The sequence below is a fragment of the Anomalospiza imberbis genome, chromosome 17 (assembly GCF_031753505.1).
Source record: "Anomalospiza imberbis isolate Cuckoo-Finch-1a 21T00152 chromosome 17, ASM3175350v1, whole genome shotgun sequence".
In the NCBI taxonomy this organism is placed as follows: domain Eukaryota; kingdom Metazoa; phylum Chordata; class Aves; order Passeriformes; family Viduidae; genus Anomalospiza; species Anomalospiza imberbis.
In genome coordinates this window covers 6,759,012-6,777,507 of record NC_089697.1, presented here as the reverse complement: position 1 = coordinate 6,777,507, position 18,496 = coordinate 6,759,012, and the positions used below count along the sequence as shown (strand labels likewise).

Below are 18,496 nucleotides of genomic sequence, written 5' to 3'. Positions count from 1 at the left end.
AGGAGCTGGGTGAGCAGCAGCAGAGCTGAGCCACAACGCCGTCTGCATTGCTGGCTCCTCCCGGCCTCGGGCATCAGCGACCCAGGCCGGGGGCTCCATTCAAGCTCATGCCTGTGGCCGGGGCGGTGCAGGGTGAGCGAGCAGGGACGGGTCATGCCCCGTGGCCGGGGCACTCGCGCCTGCCTCATTCCCGGCGAGCGGTTCCACTTCATCCCCAGGGCCGATGGCCACGCAGGGCCGTGGCGACCCAGCGCCCCGGCGGGCTCAGTGTGGGGCTGTCTGGGGTCCGGCGTGCGGGGGCCGTGGCCAGGGGTGCTTGGCTGCTGTTCCTGCCGGGCGAGTTCTCAGCACGGCCGCCCAGTCTCCTCGAGGCTCCCCCTCCCTGGTCGGCAGCCAGCAGCAGCAGATACCTGATACTCGGGTTGTGCAAGCGCGAAGGGGGAGCCTGGCCCTGCCCGGCCCTTGGGAGCCACCCGGAAGGCCGAGCCCGCCGGCCCCACCTGGAGAGGAGCTTAAAGGCCGGCCGGGCGGCCACAGCGCAGCCGGTTCCTGCACCATGCCCACGGCCCGCAGCGTCCTCATCTTGGCGGGGCTCCTGGCTCTCTGGGCAGAGCTGCCGGCAGCATCCGCCCAGAATGACACCAGTGAGTATGAGCGCATGGCCCAGCACGGCTCGTCACGGCACGCCCGGCGAGCGGCCAGCATCCCTCCCTCCCTCCCAGCCCCAGTGCAGCCGGCGCGGGGGCCGGGGCGAGCACCGGCCTGTGCCCGGCGCGGTTGGGCTCGGCAGCATCCCTGGACCCAGCCCTGGGGCCGGGGCAGCATCTCCCGGAAAGGGACGCAGCCCTCGCCCTGCCCGGCGCCGGCCGCCCCGCGCCTGCCCACGCCCCCGCCTTTGCCTTGCAGCAAAAGCCGGCGTGTGCCCGAGCCCGGCGATGGATGCGGTGAACTGCACGGTGGGGTGCCAGTCCGATGGCGACTGCGAGAGCACCCTCAAGTGCTGCCCGGCAGCCTGCGGCAAGGCCTGCCAGAAGCCTGACGGTAACATTCCCTCCTGCTCCTGGCCGTGCTGCCCAGAGTCGGTGCCGCTGCCACGAAGCCAGCGGCCCGTCCCAGCCAGCAGTACGGGTGCTCCAGGGTGCAGCGGTGGCCACAGGCCTGGGTGCCCGCCGTGTGTTCAGCTGCAGCACGGGGACTGGGGGCTGCATGGAAGCCCAGCAGGCTCGGGGTGTGCTCCTGCTGGGCCGTGCTCACACCTTCCTCCTCTCAGCGATGCATGGGCTGAGTGGACACCCCTAAATGATGCTGGGGCTTGGGTGGAGGTTGGGGTCTGCGCCACTCTCCATTGCAGTCCTTGTTGCCTGCTCAGCCTTCCGGGCAGCTGCCAGCCCAGGATGTGGGGGGCACAGTTCTGTTGCTCACCACAACAGTCCTTCTAGACAGCGACCCAAGGAGATGGGTGCAGGAGTTGGAAACCACAGCTGCAGACAGATGGATATGACCTGGAGGCACCAGAGCCTCCATGGCTGCCTGCGGGACAGCGCTGGCTTGGCTGTACCACAGTGGAGGGCAGCATGGTGCAGAGCCAGAGCTCAATGCCAGTGGCAGGCACTGGGACAGTGGGGCAGGGGCTCCACACTGCTGGGCAAAGGCTGTCTGGGGGGCCTGTGATCTTGGCTGAGGCCTAGGCTGCACCCCCATGCTGTGAACAAACAGCCTGAGCCACCTGTGGCAGCTGTAGAGGACAGCAGGGCCAAGGCCTGCATCACATCTGCGTGTTGCAGCTGTGCATCCTGTGCCAACCATGCATCCCTGAGAGGAAGCATTGGGCATAGGGACTGTTGGGAACCACTATGCCATGTGGCCTTCCTGATGTGTCCCCATCAGGTCCAGCTGGCAAGGATCGCCAACAAGCGGATCTATGGGATGGGGGAAATGCTGGGTACCGTGGTGATTCCTCCTCCGTGGCAGATAGGGGCCAGGGCCATGCCCACAGCTTTGGGACCTGCTGGGTAGGCCTTGCCCCCCCCCATGCCAGGGCCAGCAGGTCTCAGCCATGGTCTTTTGCCTTTCAGAGAAGCCTGGCACCTGCCCACCCGTCGACCCGGGCATCCCCATGCTGGGTGTCTGCACCAACCAGTGCAAGACCGATGCCAACTGCTCCGGGATCCAGAAGTGTTGCAGGAATGGCTGTGGCAAGGTCTCTTGTGTGACACCCATCCACTGAGGTCAGTTGGGTGCATTCCAGCCCCGGAGATCCCACAGCACCGCAGCATGGCGCCTATGCACCCATCCCACTCACAGCCTCTGCTCCTTTGCAGGTGCAGCCGCCTCCTGCCAGCCCAGCCACAGGGAAGCTGCTGCCCGATGCCCATCCCACATGCCCTGGCCGTGGCCCTGCACCATCCCCCTGGCTTGGAGCCTTCAGCCCCAGTTTTCTCCCTGGGGTTCTCTGCTCAGGGCAAGCCCCTTGCACTCTCTCCAATAAAGCAGCTTCTCCCTGACATGCTGTGGCTGCCTCTCCATCCCACACCATGGCCACTTACCTGTTCCATGCTGGGGCCACCTCTCCATCCCACACCATGGCTACCTCTTTGTTCCATGCTGAGGCCACCTCTCCATCACAAGCCATGGCAGCCTCTCCATCCCATGCCAGGGATACCTGGAAGGGCTTCACACAAGCAGCAGCATCAACTGACTGTCATGCCTCCAAGGGTCCCCAGCCTGTGCCCTGCCTGGGGCTGTCCCATGGGTCTATGGCCCCAGATGTCCCTGCACACTGGCTCCTCCACCTTAGGTCCTCCACCATGCTCAGAACACTCTCAAGGTGCAGCTGTGTCCACGTCCCATCAGAGCAGAGGGGTCTCTGCTCCCTGCCTGCAATGGCCAGGGGACAAACAGGCTGCAGTGTGTGCTCGTACACGAGCATCACCCAAACTCCTCCTTACCTCTGCCCTCCCAACCTGGCCATGGCACCTTGCCCACAGCAGAAGCCTGAAGGAGCTTTCGGCAGTGCAACCCACATGTCCTGGTCCCATGCCTGCCCCTGCCACATCTCTCTCCACCTGCTCAAATCTGGGATCCTGCTCCTGTCCTGCCTTCCCTTGGCACGTCCTGCTCTCCACAGGTCTCCAGGGGCCCTGTTTCTTCCATACCTGCCTGCTCCTGCTCCCAGCCCCTGGGATTAGAGCATGTCCCTCCTGCCTGGGAGGGGCTGGCACCGCCATAGCCCCCGCCCTTGGCAGAGCCATCCCCTGGGACTGAGTGAGCCCCACACCTTGCCCAGCACTGCCCAGTGTCTGGTGCTGGTTCCCCCTCTCTCTGCGGTGCAGGTGCAGGCTGTGCCAGCACCACAGCTCCACAGCAGCTCTCCCTGCTCCAGGTGTGCCAGGAGGGATCCAGTGGACACTGAAGACTGGGACAGGACTGCTCCTGTGTCCCATCCGTGTTCTCAATGCTGTGGCTCTGGGAGTGCTGCTCAGCCCTTGGCCCAGCTGCTCACAGGCCACCAGTGACCTGGAAAGGGAGCTGCAGATGTGTCAGCCATGGGCCATGAGCCCAGAACTGCCCCAGGAGTATCCCCCAAGCTGAATTGTTCAGGCCCAGCACTCCCACAGTCCCGGAACTGTGCTGCCATGAGAAGGAGCAGCTTGGCTTGGCCAGCCCCCACTCCAGCAGGGTTTAAATCCCAGCCCATTGCCCAGAAGCACATTGACTGCAGCGCAATGCTGGGCCACCGCACCCTTCTGGTGCTCCTGGCACTGCTCACCCTGGCCCAGCAGCACAGCCCCAGGGACCAGGGCACTGCCCTCGCCTTCACTGCATCCCCTCACCGGGCCCTGCAGGGACACTGGACCCCCACTGCCCCGTCTGCCCCCACCAAAGTGGGTGAGTGCCCAGTGGGGGCGAGCGGAGCCCCTTGGCCCCCCAGACTGTACTGCCTCTCTGACCATGGCTGCCCTGGTGCTGAGAAGTGCTGCCAGAACGGGAAGGTCCGGACCTGCCTCCTGCCCACCACAGGTACCGCTGCTCACTCCAAGGGATGCCAGCACGAGGATCGGGCAATGGGTGGGATGTGGGCTGGTGCCTCTGTTGGTGCCCCTGGAGGGGGTGTCCCTGCTCCCTGAGACATGGCTACATGGCTGCATGGAGCATCTCCCTCTGCAGAGAGCCCGGGCTACTGCCCCCGTGCTGGCAGTGCCATCGGGCCAAGCTGTGGGACGAGATGTCACAACGACACCACATGCCACTCGGGGCAGAAGTGCTGCACCCGCGGCTGCTGCACCCGCTGCGTGCTTGCTGAGCCAGGTGAGGTGTCCTGGGGATCCCCATGCCAGGCTGAGGATGCCCTGGGGCAGCCCCAGGGGTCTGCAGCCCCCATCACACTATAGGGGAGTAGTGGGCAGTGGGGCCAGGCTGGCTGCATGCCAAACCCTGAGCCTTCGCTCCAGCCAAACCCGGGTTCTGCCCACGGAAGCGTGCCCAGAGGAGAGCTGCTGCCTGCCCCAACCGCTGCACCGATGACCGGGACTGCCCTGGGGAACACAAGTGCTGCTTCTCTGGCTGTGGGTTGGCCTGCACCCCTCCAGACACAGGTACAGCCCAACCAGCCCTCTCTGATGCCCATGTCCAGCCCACCACTGCACTGGTGCTAGCCCAGCTCCCCCCTGGCAGAGCCCAGTGCATGCCTGGCCCTACTGCTGGACAAGCCACAGTGGCTGTGCCCGGCCAAGTGTGCAGCTGGTGGCATCCATCCAGGCCCCAGGGATGTGTGCCACTGGCTGTGGCTCCTGGTGCCACACGCCTGCCCTGGGCACAGCCCCAGCCCTCAGAGCTGGCCCTCAGGGTTGTGGGAAGGGATCCCCATGCCCAGCTCCTTTGTGATGGGTGGGAGATGGCTCTGAGTGAGTGAAAGGCTGAACCCCCTCCTGACCCTCCCCCTGCACCCCTCTCAGACTGCAACCAAAGCAAGGGTTGTCCTTCACCACTCCAGCTGCCAGCTGGCATCCCATATTGAGCTGTGACTGGTCTCACTGGGTCAGACTGGTATGGGTGTGAGGCTGGTGACTGAGGTCATCATGGTGCTTGGGGAAGGAAGATGAAGGCGCAGGACAGGGACAGGATGGAGACCGAGGCTGCACCAGGAGCAGGACTGGGGACAGAATCCCAGCACAGCTGCACTCTTCCCTGTCACCAGGGAGCCACCGTGCCACAGCGAAGCCCGGCGTGTGCCCCATGGTGCTGCGGGGCTCCTTGGGGCCCTGCCTGGAGCGGTGTGACACTGACAGTGACTGCACTGGGGACGACAAGTGCTGCACCACTGGTTGTGGTCACATCTGCAAACCACCCACCAAGGGTAAACCATCGGCACCCTGTGGAGCCCAGACCCCTGTGCCCCCTCCCTACCTGTCACTGTGACCCTCCGGGGGGCAATGGGAAGCTGGGGACTGAGCTGCTGTCCAATGGGGCAGGAGCTCAGTGAGGAGTTCACCCCTGCAGGCTGGGCAGCTCCCCCACCCTGGAGGGGTGCCCTGAGCCCCTCACCCCTTTCTCTCTCCACATGTGCCAGCATGGCCAGGTCTCTGTCCCCCTGCAGCAGAGGGTGATCAGGCAGCCTGCTGCCTCCTCTTGTGCCTGCAGGACAAGGACGGTCCCCTTGGCCAGAAGTGCTGCCTGCAGGGCTGCAGCCGGGTCTGCGTCCACCCACTGTGGGGTACAGTCCCCTCCAGCCTGCTGCCTCCTGGGTCCAGCCTGGAGGGGGCAGGGGGGGCCAGGGCGGGAGCACTACAGGGCCCCCCATCCCTCAGAGAAGGAGCACTGGGGCATCCTCACTGACCACCTCACTTGCCTCTTCCAGGTACAGCGTAGCCATGGCCAGGAAGGGCTGCACCAGGAGCTGCCATTTCAGGGTCATCCCCACCCCACTGCCATTGCACCCATGGGCTGAGCAGAGGTGCTGGTGCACCCCACACCTCTCCTTGCACTGGACCCTGTGCACTGGCAGGATGGCACCAGCGATGACTCCGATGCTTCTGCTCAGAGTGCCTGCCACCCCCAGCCGTGCCATTAAGGGCTGCATGCTGCCTGCACTACCCATGGCCAAGATTCCTAGCAACCCCACATGAGGCAAAACCCTGCATCCACAATGGCCCCAGCTGCTCACAGCACTGAGACAGAATAAACCATCCCACAGGCACCTCTGCTTTGGGTCACCATCCCTGTTCTGTGCTCTGCTTCCCAGAGGTGCTGGCAGCCTGGGCTGCATGCAGGCAGGGAGGTGCAGGCAGCCATCCCAGCACGAAGGTGCTGCCCGAGGGCAGGGAGAGGGTCCCAGTTCCATGCAGGTGACTTCCAGCCATCATTGTTCCATGGTAACCATCCTGCTGGGCCTGGGGGCTGCATGATGTCCCCTCAGCAGTCATGGACTGGAAAACCAGTTCCCTCAGATTCCTTGTGCAAAGGAAAGGCTCATTTGCATCCCAGAGTGTCAAAACCTGGTGGGAAAAGCAGTCACGGGTCAGGACAGATGGAGGACCCAGACAAGGAAGGGGGCAGGGAGCATCCCCCGTGTGCCAGGGGCCATGGCAGGACCTGCTTACTCATGGTGCTGGATCCCAAGCAGTCCCATGCATGGAAGCTGCACTTGCCTGAGGAGCAGCACCATGGCAGTAGAGCTGTTAGAACCCCTCGTGCTGCTCCCACTGCCATGCCAGGACCAAGCCATGGGGTCTATCCTCAGCCCCCACTCCAGGGAGCAGAGGGTTGAGTGGGGCTGGAAGGAAGCCCAGAGAGGGAGTGGCAGCCAGCTCCAGCAAGGATGGGGTGGTGCAACATGGGGGACAGTGCAGTGCCTGACCCCATCTGGCCTTCCCAGCCCCACAGGTCACCATGACCCCAAAGCAGGGCTTGGGCAGAGATAAGCGGGATGGCTGGCGGGGCGCCGGCGGGTTCTGGGAACTGCCCCTCCTCCTGCCCCTCCTGCCCATAGCACAACCAGCTGCCACAGCAGGCAGCTCAACTTCAGCTGCACTGGCACTTCAGGCACCCCAGACTTTAAACCAAGCCCCAGCTCAGCTCCAGACATGCACAGCATCTCCAGCAGCACCATGAGCCTAGGAGTTTTCCTCCTCCTGGGCCTCCTCATCATCAGGGCAGAGCCGAGTGTAACACCAGAGAAGGGTGGTGAGTACCAGGAGTCAAATCCAGCAGCTGCCAGGCACAGGGAGCCTGGGAGCAGCTCCTTGCATCCCAGCCCCCATGTCCCTGCCGTGTCCCCTCTGTCCCTGCCCAGCGTATGCTGACAGGGACCATGTCCCAGCTGCTTGGGGGACCCTGCCCCCACCCCAGGGTGCAGGGGCATGTGTGCACGCCCTCAGCCCCGTGGGCACCCCCTGCACCCCACGGGCACAGCAGCTGTCAGCTCCCAGCCGTACCACGTGCAGCAGGTTCTCTGCTGCATCCTGGGCACAGACCCCTGCTGCCATCCCCCCGCCAGGGGACAATGCCTGCGGCGGTGGTGCCCAGCTGAAGTGTGGCTCTGCCCACACCGAGACCACAGCCCGTGCCTCTTTGTTTGAACCAAGCAGCTGCTGTTTGCAGTGAAACCCCGGCAGCGTCTGTTTGCAGCCCAAACACCCGGCCCCGCCGCAGGCGGACGGGCTGCTGGCAGAGGCAGCTCCCGCCGCAGCCCCAGCTGGCAGCAGGAGCCGGGCACAGGCGCCAGCTGGAGCTCACCTGTACCAGAGGCAGGGCTGTCCCAAGTTTCCCAACATGGCCAAGAGGAGAACACTGTGCCAAGAAGAGGAGGAGGAGAAGGAAGAGGAGGAGACAGCAGCAGTGAAGATCGTGCTGCTCGCAGTGAGGATGCCTGCGGCAGCAGGATGCTCAGGAATAGATCCTGACCTCCAGCTGGTGCTGGCTTCACCCTGACAGGGCTAGTGACACTCCTCGTGGCACTTGTGAGGGCACACACGGGCCGCACCATGACATGTCATGCTACACTGTGCCACACTGTGCCGTGCCATGCAGGTCTCGGTGTGGGGGTCCAGCAGCCCCGGGCCATGATGCAGAGAAGTCTCCAACCCCTGGGCTGCAGTCGCTGCTCCAGTTCCCTGCAGAGAGACCCACATCCTGCTTCCTCAGGGATGGAGGATGAGGGGCTCTGGCACTGTCCTGACATTGCCATCCCAACACAGGGGACTCCCAGAAACCGGGGCGGTGTCCACGGGACTTCATGCGCTGCTTGCGCCTGGAGTCCCCACTCTGTGCCAATGACTCCAGCTGCCCCGCTGGGCTCAAGTGCTGCCACTGGGAGTGCCGGCTCCGCTGCATCCCCCCGGCAGCAGGTACGGCACCGCGCTACAGCCCTGACACACCTCTGTCCCGGGGCAGCTGGCACCACTCTCCCTGTCCCATTCCCTGTGCAATCCCCATTGCTATGGAGCAACCCCCTGCGCGCTGCTAGCAGCCTCCTGACCGCCGCTGGGATATGTGGATGGGATGGGACACAGGAAGGGGTGCAGCCAGGGCGAGGCAGAGGGGTCTGGCAGGGGCAGGTTTCCTGGTGCTGCCCTAGGACACTGCAGTGCAGCCTCACCTCTCGGCCCCTCGGCGCTGCAGAGAAGCCCGGTGCCTGCCCGGCAGCAGCCCCCGAGGGGCTCATTGCCCCCTGCTCCTTCCCCTGCCTGGAGGACAAGGACTGCCTGGGAGCGCAGAAGTGCTGCCCGCTAGGCTGCGGCTCTGCCTGCCTGGAGCCGGCGCAGGGTAAGAACTCGGCGGGGCGCCCCGGCTCGCCCCAGGGACCCTGAGTGCCACAGCTGTCTCCCTGACGCCCTGGCCCCTGGGGCAGCACACGGTGCTTTCCCTGCACCGGCAGCTCCTGACAGCTGCCGGGAAAACCCAACGCCGGGACGTGGCCGCAGGCACCAGGAATGTGCGGGTCATGGCAGGAGCCAGGGACCCCGGGGCAGGCAGGGCGCCAGCGGGGGATGCTGAATCGGCGCACCCCTTCTGCCCTGTCAGACCAGCCCAAGCCCAGCGAGGGCCCCACGGTGCAGCCAGGACCATTCCGGGAGCGGTGCCGAGGCGACAGCGACTGCCCCGACGCGCAGAAATGCTGCAACAGCAGCTGTGGCCACCGGTGCCTGCCGGGAGTGCCGGCCGGTGAGGCAGGACGGGACAGGACGGGACAGGATGGGCAGTGAGGGCGGGGACATGGCTCGGAGAGCAGGAATGACGCCGTGGGCAGCAGCCACCATGGCACAGAGCTGTGGCACAAACGGGACCCCTCACCCCATGCTTACCAGGGTGGGTTCTGCCAGGTCTGGGGTGGGGACACACTGCACATCCCCCAGGTGGGCAGTGGAGTGGGGAGGGAAGGGGACAGTGCAACCAACCTCCGGTGAGGCCACCGTCATGCTCTCATCCTGCTCCACGGTGCAGAGGACACCAGCCCTACCCCAGTCACTCAAAGGCCACTGCAGCACCAGTGGGGATGCCTCAAGGATGAGGACTGTCCCCCGTCCCACGTTTGCTGTCACCAGCTGTGCACCAGGCACTGTGTGGCAAACAGCCAAGGTGAGGGGGCTGGGAGCCGCCCCAAAGGTTCGACAGCCCCACGTGTCCTGGTCCCCACGGCTGTGTCTCCAAGCAGTGGCACTGCAGCCACCTCACTCCATGCCTGCAGGGAAGGACGGATTCTGCCCAGTCCGTGCCGGGCTGTTCCCCAGTTACGACTGCAGAGCCTGGTGCTGGCACGATGGCGAGTGCCCCCGCGAGGAGAAGTGCTGCCTCCGTGGCTGCGACTACGTCTGCCTGCCCCCGTCCCGAGGTGCCAGATACGGGCAGGGGTGTCCCCCAGCTCCAGGGACTGTGACGCTGGGTGGGGAAGACCCGCTGTTGCTGCTTGCACTCCCAGCCCTGCTGCCTCCTGCCCCTAGAGAAACCAGGCATCTGCCCGCTGGCTGAGGAGGCTCCGCTGGCCCCGTGTGGCACCACCTGCACCAAGGACTGGCAGTGCCCGGGGGCCGAGAAGTGCTGCAGCAGCAGCAGATGTGGCTACGTGTGCTCAGCCCCCGAACCAGGTGAGGAGACGATCGCTAGAACAGTGATTCCACCGGGAATGCTGTCAGAGCTCCTGGGCGCAGGATGTGGGACAGCGCTGCCACAGGGCAAGCACTCAGATCCCCGGTCAGGGCACCCCGAGGCTGCACCAAAGGAGGTGCCTGCAATACAGGGTGGTCCCTCCTCCTGCTGTCTCTTCCTGTCCCTCTCAGAAAAACCCGGTGTGTGCCCAAAAGTGAGGCCACAACACGCATCGGAGCCGTGCACGGAGATGGACTCGTGCACCCACGACAGGGACTGCTCCCGGCAGGAGAAGTGCTGCTTCTCTGGCTGCGCCATGCGCTGCACCCGCCCCGCCCAAGGTGAGCGTGGCAGCCCGGCCACCAGCACAGGGAAGTGATGCGAGAGCGGGGCTGGGACCTCCGCCCTCACCCGAGTGCCCTCCTCTGGCAGAGCACCCCGGAGAGTGCCCCCGGGCAGGGCCGTGCTGGGGCCTGCGGCGCCGGCGCGGGAGCCAGTGCCTGGATGACAGTGTCTGCCGGCGAGAGGAGAAGTGCTGTGACACCGGCTGTGGCCGGGAGTGCGTGGCCGTGCCCAGAGGTAGAAGGCACAGCCTGCTCTGGGGGAGCTGGCCCCAGCCCTCCAAGGGCAGCCAGGTGACAGAAAGTTGGTGCCTCTGCAGACAGCGGGGACAAAGCTGATGGCCGGTGTGTGGAGGAGTGCCAGGCTGATTCACAGTGTCCCCGGGGGCAGCGGTGCACCAGCATTGGCTGTGGCCATGTCTGCATGGAGATCCCTGGAGGTGAGAACCAGCCCTCTGGGAGACGTGTGGCTGCCCTGGAGTGCCCCGTGATGAGGTGTCCCAGGCCAGATGTGTCCCAGCTGGGTGATTACCTTGCAGGCAGAGTGGGAGTGTGCCCCATCCCCAGGGAGGGGGGCACATGCTTGGACCTGTGCGACTTCGACGAGGAGTGTCCCTGGGGCCACAAGTGCTGCAGCAACGGCTGTGGCCACGTCTGCACGCCAGCTTCCCTGCAAGGTCAGCCCCTCATACCCGCCCAGCCCAGCAGGGACAGAGCCCGGGGCCCCCTGGCACCCACCCCGGGCCATTCCTGGCCCTTCATCCCCCATGAGGACCCCTCACCATGACCACACTGGAACCCTGAGCTGGGTTTGCCAAGGCAGCTGTACCTGTGGGGGTCTCACACCCTCCAAAGTTATGATCTGCCCCCATCCTTCTTTCCATGCCTCCCCCCTCTTTCTGTGCAAGTGATGAGCACACACAGCCTCAGCTTAGTCACCAGGTGACCATTCTCCCCTGCCCACAGAGCGTGACACTGTGGCTGTGCCCCAGCCCAGTGCTCAGCGGTGCTCGGAGGAGTGCGAGGCCGACTCACAGTGTCCCTGGGGACAGAGGTGCACCCGCACCTCCTGCGGCCGTGTCTGCATGGACACTCCTGGAGGTGAGGCACAGGAGACCCAGTGTTGCCCCAGGAGACATGGGCTGTCTCAGCCAGGTGGTCCATGGCAGGGTGCTCTGCTCTGCAGGCAGAGGTGGAGTGTGCCCCATGCCTGGGGGCGGTGGGACCTGCCTGGACCTGTGCAGCCTCGATGAGGAGTGTCCCTGGGGCCACAAGTGCTGCAGCAACGGCTGCGGCCACGTCTGCACGCGTGTGCCTGGTGGTAAGGAGGCCTATGGCCACCGTAAGGGGGCCAGCACCAGGGCTAACACCAGGTCATGCAGGGTGCCAGCTGACCTGTATGAAGGGCACAGCCCTCGGCATGCTCCCAGCTCAGCATCACTGAGGCCAGTTCCCACTGCTGCCTCACTGCTCTGCTCCCAGCAGACACATTTGCAGGGAGAGGGGATTTAAAGTGATGCAGAGTGGGATGGAGCTCTCATGGAGCTGGCCAGCATGGCCACTGGTCCCTCACTCCTGCAGTCTTGTTGCTCCCTAAAAGCATATCCTCCTTTTCAGATGCTATGTGATGGGAGAGCAGCTCCTCTGCAGCAGGAAGTTAGGGGACATGGGACAGTCATCAGCCCCAGCTGGCCTGTCCCCTCCCCACCACCTCCAGCAATAAAGTCTGTGCTTGCCTGCCCCTAGATGCCCCATGTGGTCCTGGAGTGGCTTGAAATCACCTGAGGCCTCCAGGGCCAGGAGGTTCGGCCGCAGTTGGTGCCACAGGACCAGTGAAGCAGTGCAGACACAGACCCGAGTCAGGGCAGGGTGGCGACAGGCACCACCCCAGGCATCCATCGAGGCAGGAGCTGTTCCTCCTCCATTCAGTGGCTTCAGCTCCCAGTCAGGTCATGTCAGCAGCTTGAAGGCTTGGTTGGGCTGGGAGCCCATCCGTGGCAAGGGGAGCTGCAGGGTGGTGGCTGGGTGAGCCCTGCCGTGCCATGCTGCTGGAGGCACCACCGCCCAGTCCCCATCAGGGACCAGTGCCCAGAGGGACAGGCACTGTCTGCTCCTGCCAGCACAGGCAGGAAGGACCAGACCCAGACGTGCTCATCCAGGGACCCGTCCTTGTATTGTCACAGTCCCAGGGGAGGGACAGGCTCCTCGGCTCAGGCACCAGGCATGGGAGGGGGCATCCACGCTGTCATGGGCAAATGTCCCTGTCCTTAGGCCAGTGAGCATCCCAGGCAAGCCACAGCCGCCAGCATGGCCACCCAGGCCCACAGCCCTCATTGCCACCAGCCCCATGGTCTCCCTGTAGGATCAGGGATATAGCCACCAGCAGCAGCTTCCCCCAGGCAGGGGCTGTGCAGAAGGCACCACCTCCTGGGCCAGCACTGCCAGGCACCTGGAACTGAGAGCTGGGGCATCAGGAGAGGGACCAGGAGCAGCTGCCATCTGTGGCCCATGGCCCACAGCACATTGCTAGTTACTGACGTGGGAACAGGCCTGGAAGCACTCGCCCTTGGTCTCAAAGTTGTTCCTGTTGCCGCCGCAGCCACCGTAGATGAACTCCTCACACTGCTGGCTGGAGGCATTGAAGAAGAAGCGGCGGAAGAGCGCCTTGCAGTTCCCACAGACTGAGGGCAGGTAGCAGAAATCTGCACGATCCAAAGAGAACAGGCTGAGCCAGGGCAGGGGGGACACATCACCACGCTCAGCACTCTCACGCCCTCAGCCCTGCACAGTTCTGGTTCCTTTTCACTGCCATACCCTTCGTGCCAGCACACAGCTCTGCACCCACCTGCCTACAGCCCCACACACCAGTAGCTTCCCCACAGCACAGTGTGGTGACCCCCAGGGTCTGCAAGACCCATCAAGAGCTCAGGAACACCCCAGGGACCTCCCTTCCCAGTTTGCTACCCCATGTTAGCCATCACCCCTCCTGTCACCAACCCTTGTGAATGCCACACTGCTACTCCAGAGCCCCAACCACCATTGAGTCCTCACCCAACACTGGCTCCTGGCATGTGTAGCCACACTTGCTGGGACAGCACTTGGTGGCTCCGTGGCAGTCAGCATCACGGGTGCAGCGCGAACAGGAGACACCCATGTGGCAGGAGCCACAGTCCTTGTCCAGCAGGTCCTCCACCTCTGGGATGTGGTAGCAGTACCCAGGCTTTGCTGCAGGACACAGTGGCCAGGACGCTGCTGAGAGGCCCACGGCAGGGGCCGCAGCAGCCCCCCAGTGCCCCGGGGTCAGACCCCAAGCTCCCACAGTCCCACACTTGTAGGCACCTGGCAGCATATGGGGCAGTGGGAAGCACTGGGCAACAGTGGCACCCAGAGTATCCCCATTCCCGGGCCAAGACCTGGCCACACTCACCCATCCCCAGTTCCTTTTGTCCAGTTGTGTGCGGGGCCGGGCTGGACCGCTTGGCTAGGGGGAGCAGGGCAGCAAGGAGGAGAAGACAGCCAGGTGGCAGCTCCATGGTGCCCTGGATGGCCAGGTCTGGCCTCGGGTGTGGTGGGCTGGGATTTAAGGTGTGCAGGCGGGGCCGAGGGAGCAGGGCTGGTGCCTAAACCAAGCTAATACCTGCCATGCAGGTAATGAGCCACACCCAGGCAGGGCCTGGTCTCCCTGGTGGCATCCTGGCCACAGCCCTCGAGCTGGGGGGACCGGTAGGACAGGACAGCTGTGCCGGCACAGCCCTCAGGGAGCCCAGCCGGGTGGCAGCAGCATACCCAGGCTGGGCTGGGGACAGCACCAGCAGCTTCCGTAGCCTCCTGGGGACAAGCCTGTGTTGGGGACAGACGTGGGAAGGTTGGCACTGGCCTCTCCATTGCCAGGGATCATGACAGTGCCATGCCAGGGCATGGAAAGCTGCCAGCTCTGGCACAGCCATCAGCCAGGGAAGGGCTGGGGCACAGCACACTGCAGCACCACTCTCCCTGAGCTCCCTGTGGTGCAAGTCCTGGGGAAAGGCTGTGCCAGAGGTGTATCCCTTCATCGCTTTCTTCCATGCTCCCTCACCTCTGACAGAGAGTATCCCGGGCAGGACGGGCCCATGCACAGGGCTTAGCCTGTGGGTGCCACCTCGCTGCCTACCACTGTGGCTGTGGAAGGCAGGTCCCGCTGATGCTCCCATCCATTCCCATCCTGTCCCTTTGCCGCCTCCTTCATCACCCTCTCTCGTTTTGGGCCGCCCCCTTCACCCACCCTGCTCCCGCGGAACACCAGTGCGGAGCCGTGTCCTGTGCCCTCCGGCAGCCCCCCGCTCCTGGCAGCAGGTTGGGGCTCCAGGGGCTGCATCGTGCCTGGGTGGCCCCCGGGGCTGGGACACGGCTCGCAGCCGGCTCAGCTTCCAGGCGAGGGGCCGGGCCCACGGCAGCGCAGGGCCCCGGGCGCTGAGCTGGGAGGCACCCGCACGTACCCGTGGGTGGGCGTGGGGTGAAACCTGCCAAAGGAGGGAAAAACACATTAAGATGTTCCCATTCAGCAAGAATAATTGTTATCCTAATTACTGCCGTAATTATTGTCCCAAGGGGGAAGCGGAGGGCGAGGAAAGCTCCGTGGGGAGGGGCCAGGAAAGTCGGAGTCGGGGTGGGGTTCGGAGGGCGGTGCCACCCCCGCCCGCGCCCCCCGCCCACGCCCCACCGCAGCTTTTCCTGCCTCTCCTGCGAAGCCCCAGGATGAGGTCCTGGCAGTGTCCCCGGCTCGGGACACGGTGACGTGGCCAGTCCTGAGTAGGGGTGGGAGCAAATCCGGAGGGACGTGCCGGAGGCGGTCGGGAATGCGGAGTCAGGGTGGGCAATGGCAAAGGTACCCTTGCACAGGGACTTAGCGGCCACCCTCGGTGGCCACAGCACCAAAATCCACCGGGGCTGAATTTTTCGTGCTGTCTCCCCGGGGAGTCGCAGCGGCCGGGTGATCACTGGACGAACTGATGGCGGCTTCCAGAGCAGCCCCGCCTGCCCCCGCACCGGCAGTAACAGCGTGGCCAGGCTAGGACAACACCACGGTGGATGCAGGGACGGTCCCAGCGACGAAGGGGGGCCGCTCCCAGGTAGATGCTGAGGTTTCACATGACAGAAAACCACTCCCAGAGGAGGACCTGTGTCGTACCCCCTTGTCCTGCCCTGACACCAGGGACCTGCAGGGTAAGCAATGGGTGCAGCCATGAGGGCAGAGCTATGGGAAAGCAGTGACCGGGGTACCCAGGGAACACCCAGGAATGCGGCACCTCCCAGGAATGCGGCACCCAGCAGGGACAGAGACAGAGGCGGCGCTGTGCCACGGGGATGATGTTCCTGGCCAGGCCAGGAGCGGTGCCGAGGGGCTGAGCAGGAGCACAGGGAGCCTGGACTGCACACACACGTGTCCACACCTGGCTCCCACGTGTGCACACACACTCATACACGTGCAGAGTGAACCCTCCTGCCTCTCCCAGGGACAGGCACTCCCGGAAGGGACTGTCAGGGAAAGCCCCGGCAGCTCCGGTGGCGTCCTTGCGACACTCTGCAGTGTCGCATGAAGGGGCAGAGGCAGCTTGAGCACCGTGAGACGGGAATCTGAGCACCCACCCGGCCTGCGGCAAGGACACGGGACGCGTTGCTCCAGCCTTGCAGTCCTGGTGCCCACACAGAGCCCCCACCCCCTGTCCCCAGCAGCAGGACCCCGTGGCCCTGGACCATTCCTGGCCTCCAGGTGTTGGGCCAGCTGGGCAGCGGCTGGGCAGGGCTGAGGAGCTGGTGGCAGCGTGGGGCTGTGGACCGTGTCCGGTCACAGGACGTCCCTCGGGAACCAGTGATTGTTCCCAGAGGCAGAACAATGCCCGGAGAGCTGCCAGGGCACCGTGGGCTGCTCCACAGCGCCCAGCCCGGGGAGCCTCCTCCACTGTTTCACCAGGCCAGCCCCAGGCGGGATCCCCCAGCCCTTTGCTGCTGCCTGCCCCGTACCTGTCTCCTGCAGCCGGGAGTTGCACTGGCTGCTCTTGTCTTGTAGCACAGTGCGGCTCTCTTGGGGCTGCACGGAGCCCAGCACCAAGCAGCAGCACCTTCCTGCCTCCCCCGAGGCTTGTCCAGCCCAGCTGCCCAAGGGAGGGAGGGGACGGGAGGGTTCACGCTCGGATGGAGCGTGTCAGGTGCTGGGGCATGGGCCGGGTCATGGGCACCAACCTTCTGTCCCAGGAGGATTTAAACCCCTGCCTGTGCCCAGAGAGGCAGCCCCCACGCTGCCCATCCATGCCATGCGGCTGCTGTCACTGCTCCTGCTCCTGGGGCTCTGCTGCCTCTGGGCCCGGCTGGTCTCCCCAGGTGAGTGTGGGTGGGCACGGGTGGGCAGAGGTGAGCATAGGTGGATGCGGGAGCCAGTGGAACAGTGCTGCAGGAGGATTTGCAGCCATGGGCACAGAGACCACTGTGACCATGGCTGGGAGTGCAACATCCCACCTGTGCCATCTCCCCTACATTATTGCATGCTGCAGAAATGACCACCAAACCTCCCACAGCTCCCTGGGAGAGCTGTCTGGGGTCTCTGGAGCCCTCATCCCCAGGGTCCCACTGTGGGGCTGACAGATGTGCCCAGTCATGCCTGAACATGGATTCCTGTCTTTCTCAGAATTCACCTAGCCCCCACCTGGATCTGGACCAAGGACCCAGTCTGTGCAGCCAACCCGCACCAGACAGCCAGACAACAGCTGGACAGCTGGACAGCCAGCCATGGAGGGCTCCATCAACTGCTGGATAATCACCCCGCCTCCCAGTCCCACCTCAGCACCCTCAGCTCTGTGCTTACCATAGGGGTCTCTGTGCCCCCCACCCCCCAGTAAACCCAGTCTGTGATGAACAATGTCTGGCTCCTGCTGCATTTGTCTCCTGGTGAGCCCCCACCAGCTTCTGAAAGACCCTCAGTCCCTGTGGGAGGGATGGTGTCCCTGGCCAAGCTTTTGGAGGATGCTCTGTGGGTCCTGGGTGGGAGTGTGCCTGGGGCTGTCTCTGGGGGTCTCCCACAGGGAACAGAAGCATTTTGCTGTGTAGAGGGCTCTGCTGAGCCCACCCTGGGCAGAGGGTTCCTGTGCAAGGATCTGGCTGTGCCAGGCACTGACCAAGGACAGCTTGTCACACCCAGCTAGTGGCCAGTGTGGGGTTTATTGGGAAAGAGAAGGTCCAGCCCAAAACACCACTGGTGCCCAGGACCAGCCCTGGTAGAGTGAGGAAGAGGAAGAGGCCCCTGCACCCACACACTGTGGGCTCTCCTCTCCTCACATGTTCCTTGTATACCTTCTGGCATAAGTCAACAAGTGTAATCACTGCAACCATCATCATCATCATCAGTGTTAAAAAAATTTACACCAGGCTCTCATCTCCATCAGATAGATTTATTGGCACAGATCAATCATGCAATCTGGTAGCTTGAGCTGCAGCCTCAAAAGGAGGACCCCAAACAAAGAAATCTCTGGGCAATTACACCCTTAGAGTGTAAACTCCCCATCCCTCACTGACAGTCCAGATCAAGAGTATTGTTAGGCTCTGGGGTCTTCTCACTCTTCATTGCCTCACTGTTTTGTTACCAAGTGGCTGCCACGTAGTCATTTTCACACACTCTGAGGTCAGTTTTGGTGGGGGTTTCACTCAGTTCTGTGGTCCACGTTACAATATGGTTGTCACAGTTCATACACCACGATCTATGGGCTGTCCACTCCAGCTGTTCATTTTTAAGTAACATTTAAGCTACAGCTTTGTCTATTCTAGTATTAATGTTCAGATTGTCAGCCCTAGGTTTCACTACTCTCTGTCTTTTACCTATACAGCACACCCAATACGGTTCAGATAAAGTTCAACTTGCACCTAACAGGTCCAGCTCCTGATATGAAAAAAGCACTCAGCTACTTTCAAATAATAGAAAATTAGAAAATTTTCAACAGTCATTATCACCACAGTCGCCACAGCAGACACCAGGTTTGGCCTTTCAGAACACCAAAACCCAAATGTTCTCATTATGATCTCTAACTGCAAAGCAAGTGGCTGAC

General features: G+C 63.6%; 4 protein-coding genes across 6 annotated transcripts; 3 read left to right on the top strand and 1 right to left on the bottom strand.

Moving 5' to 3' along the window:
• The first annotated feature begins 271 nt into the window (after nucleotides 1-271).
• On the top strand, nucleotides 272-2,504 carry LOC137484099 (WAP four-disulfide core domain protein 2-like). Its single transcript, XM_068207681.1, has 4 exons — nucleotides 272-644; nucleotides 907-1,041; nucleotides 2,076-2,237; nucleotides 2,328-2,504. Exons 1-3 carry the CDS (start codon nucleotides 557-559, stop codon nucleotides 2,225-2,227), a joined length of 375 nt encoding a protein of 124 aa, XP_068063782.1. The 5' UTR covers nucleotides 272-556; the 3' UTR covers nucleotides 2,228-2,237; nucleotides 2,328-2,504.
• A 1,177-nt stretch (nucleotides 2,505-3,681) lies between these two features.
• LOC137484443 (perlwapin-like) lies at nucleotides 3,682-6,202 on the top strand. Of its 2 annotated transcripts, XM_068208307.1 has the most exons (5): nucleotides 3,706-4,020; nucleotides 4,168-4,308; nucleotides 4,452-4,595; nucleotides 5,198-5,356; nucleotides 5,858-6,202. In XM_068208307.1, the coding sequence occupies exons 1-5, from the start codon at nucleotides 3,726-3,728 to the stop codon at nucleotides 5,866-5,868; spliced, it is 750 nt and encodes a 249-aa protein (XP_068064408.1). In that variant the 5' UTR covers nucleotides 3,706-3,725; the 3' UTR covers nucleotides 5,869-6,202. The 2 variants fall into 2 exon arrangements, with proteins under 2 accessions (XP_068064409.1, XP_068064408.1); XM_068208308.1 differs by lacking the exon at nucleotides 5,198-5,356 and having other exon boundaries at nucleotides 3,682-4,020.
• Nucleotides 6,203-6,996: 794 nt separating this feature from the next.
• On the top strand, nucleotides 6,997-12,186 carry LOC137484442 (uncharacterized). Of its 2 annotated transcripts, XM_068208305.1 has the most exons (14): nucleotides 6,997-7,182; nucleotides 8,196-8,345; nucleotides 8,620-8,763; nucleotides 9,022-9,162; nucleotides 9,442-9,576; nucleotides 9,686-9,829; nucleotides 9,939-10,082; nucleotides 10,275-10,424; nucleotides 10,516-10,662; nucleotides 10,745-10,864; nucleotides 10,964-11,101; nucleotides 11,391-11,525; nucleotides 11,611-11,745; nucleotides 12,042-12,182. In XM_068208305.1, the coding sequence occupies exons 1-14, from the start codon at nucleotides 7,083-7,085 to the stop codon at nucleotides 12,050-12,052; spliced, it is 1,794 nt and encodes a 597-aa protein (XP_068064406.1). In that variant the 5' UTR covers nucleotides 6,997-7,082; the 3' UTR covers nucleotides 12,053-12,182. The 2 variants fall into 2 exon arrangements, with proteins under 2 accessions (XP_068064406.1, XP_068064407.1); XM_068208306.1 differs by lacking the exon at nucleotides 11,611-11,745 and having other exon boundaries at nucleotides 12,042-12,186.
• Nucleotides 12,187-12,950: 764 nt separating this feature from the next.
• SPINT4 (serine peptidase inhibitor, Kunitz type 4) lies at nucleotides 12,951-13,855 on the bottom strand. The gene is made up of 3 exons (XM_068208288.1): nucleotides 13,852-13,855; nucleotides 13,476-13,649; nucleotides 12,951-13,126 (listed from the first exon to the last, which is right to left on the bottom strand). The coding sequence occupies exons 1-3, from the start codon at nucleotides 13,853-13,855 to the stop codon at nucleotides 12,951-12,953; spliced, it is 354 nt and encodes a 117-aa protein (XP_068064389.1).
• Between the last annotated feature and the right edge of the window lie 4,641 nt (nucleotides 13,856-18,496).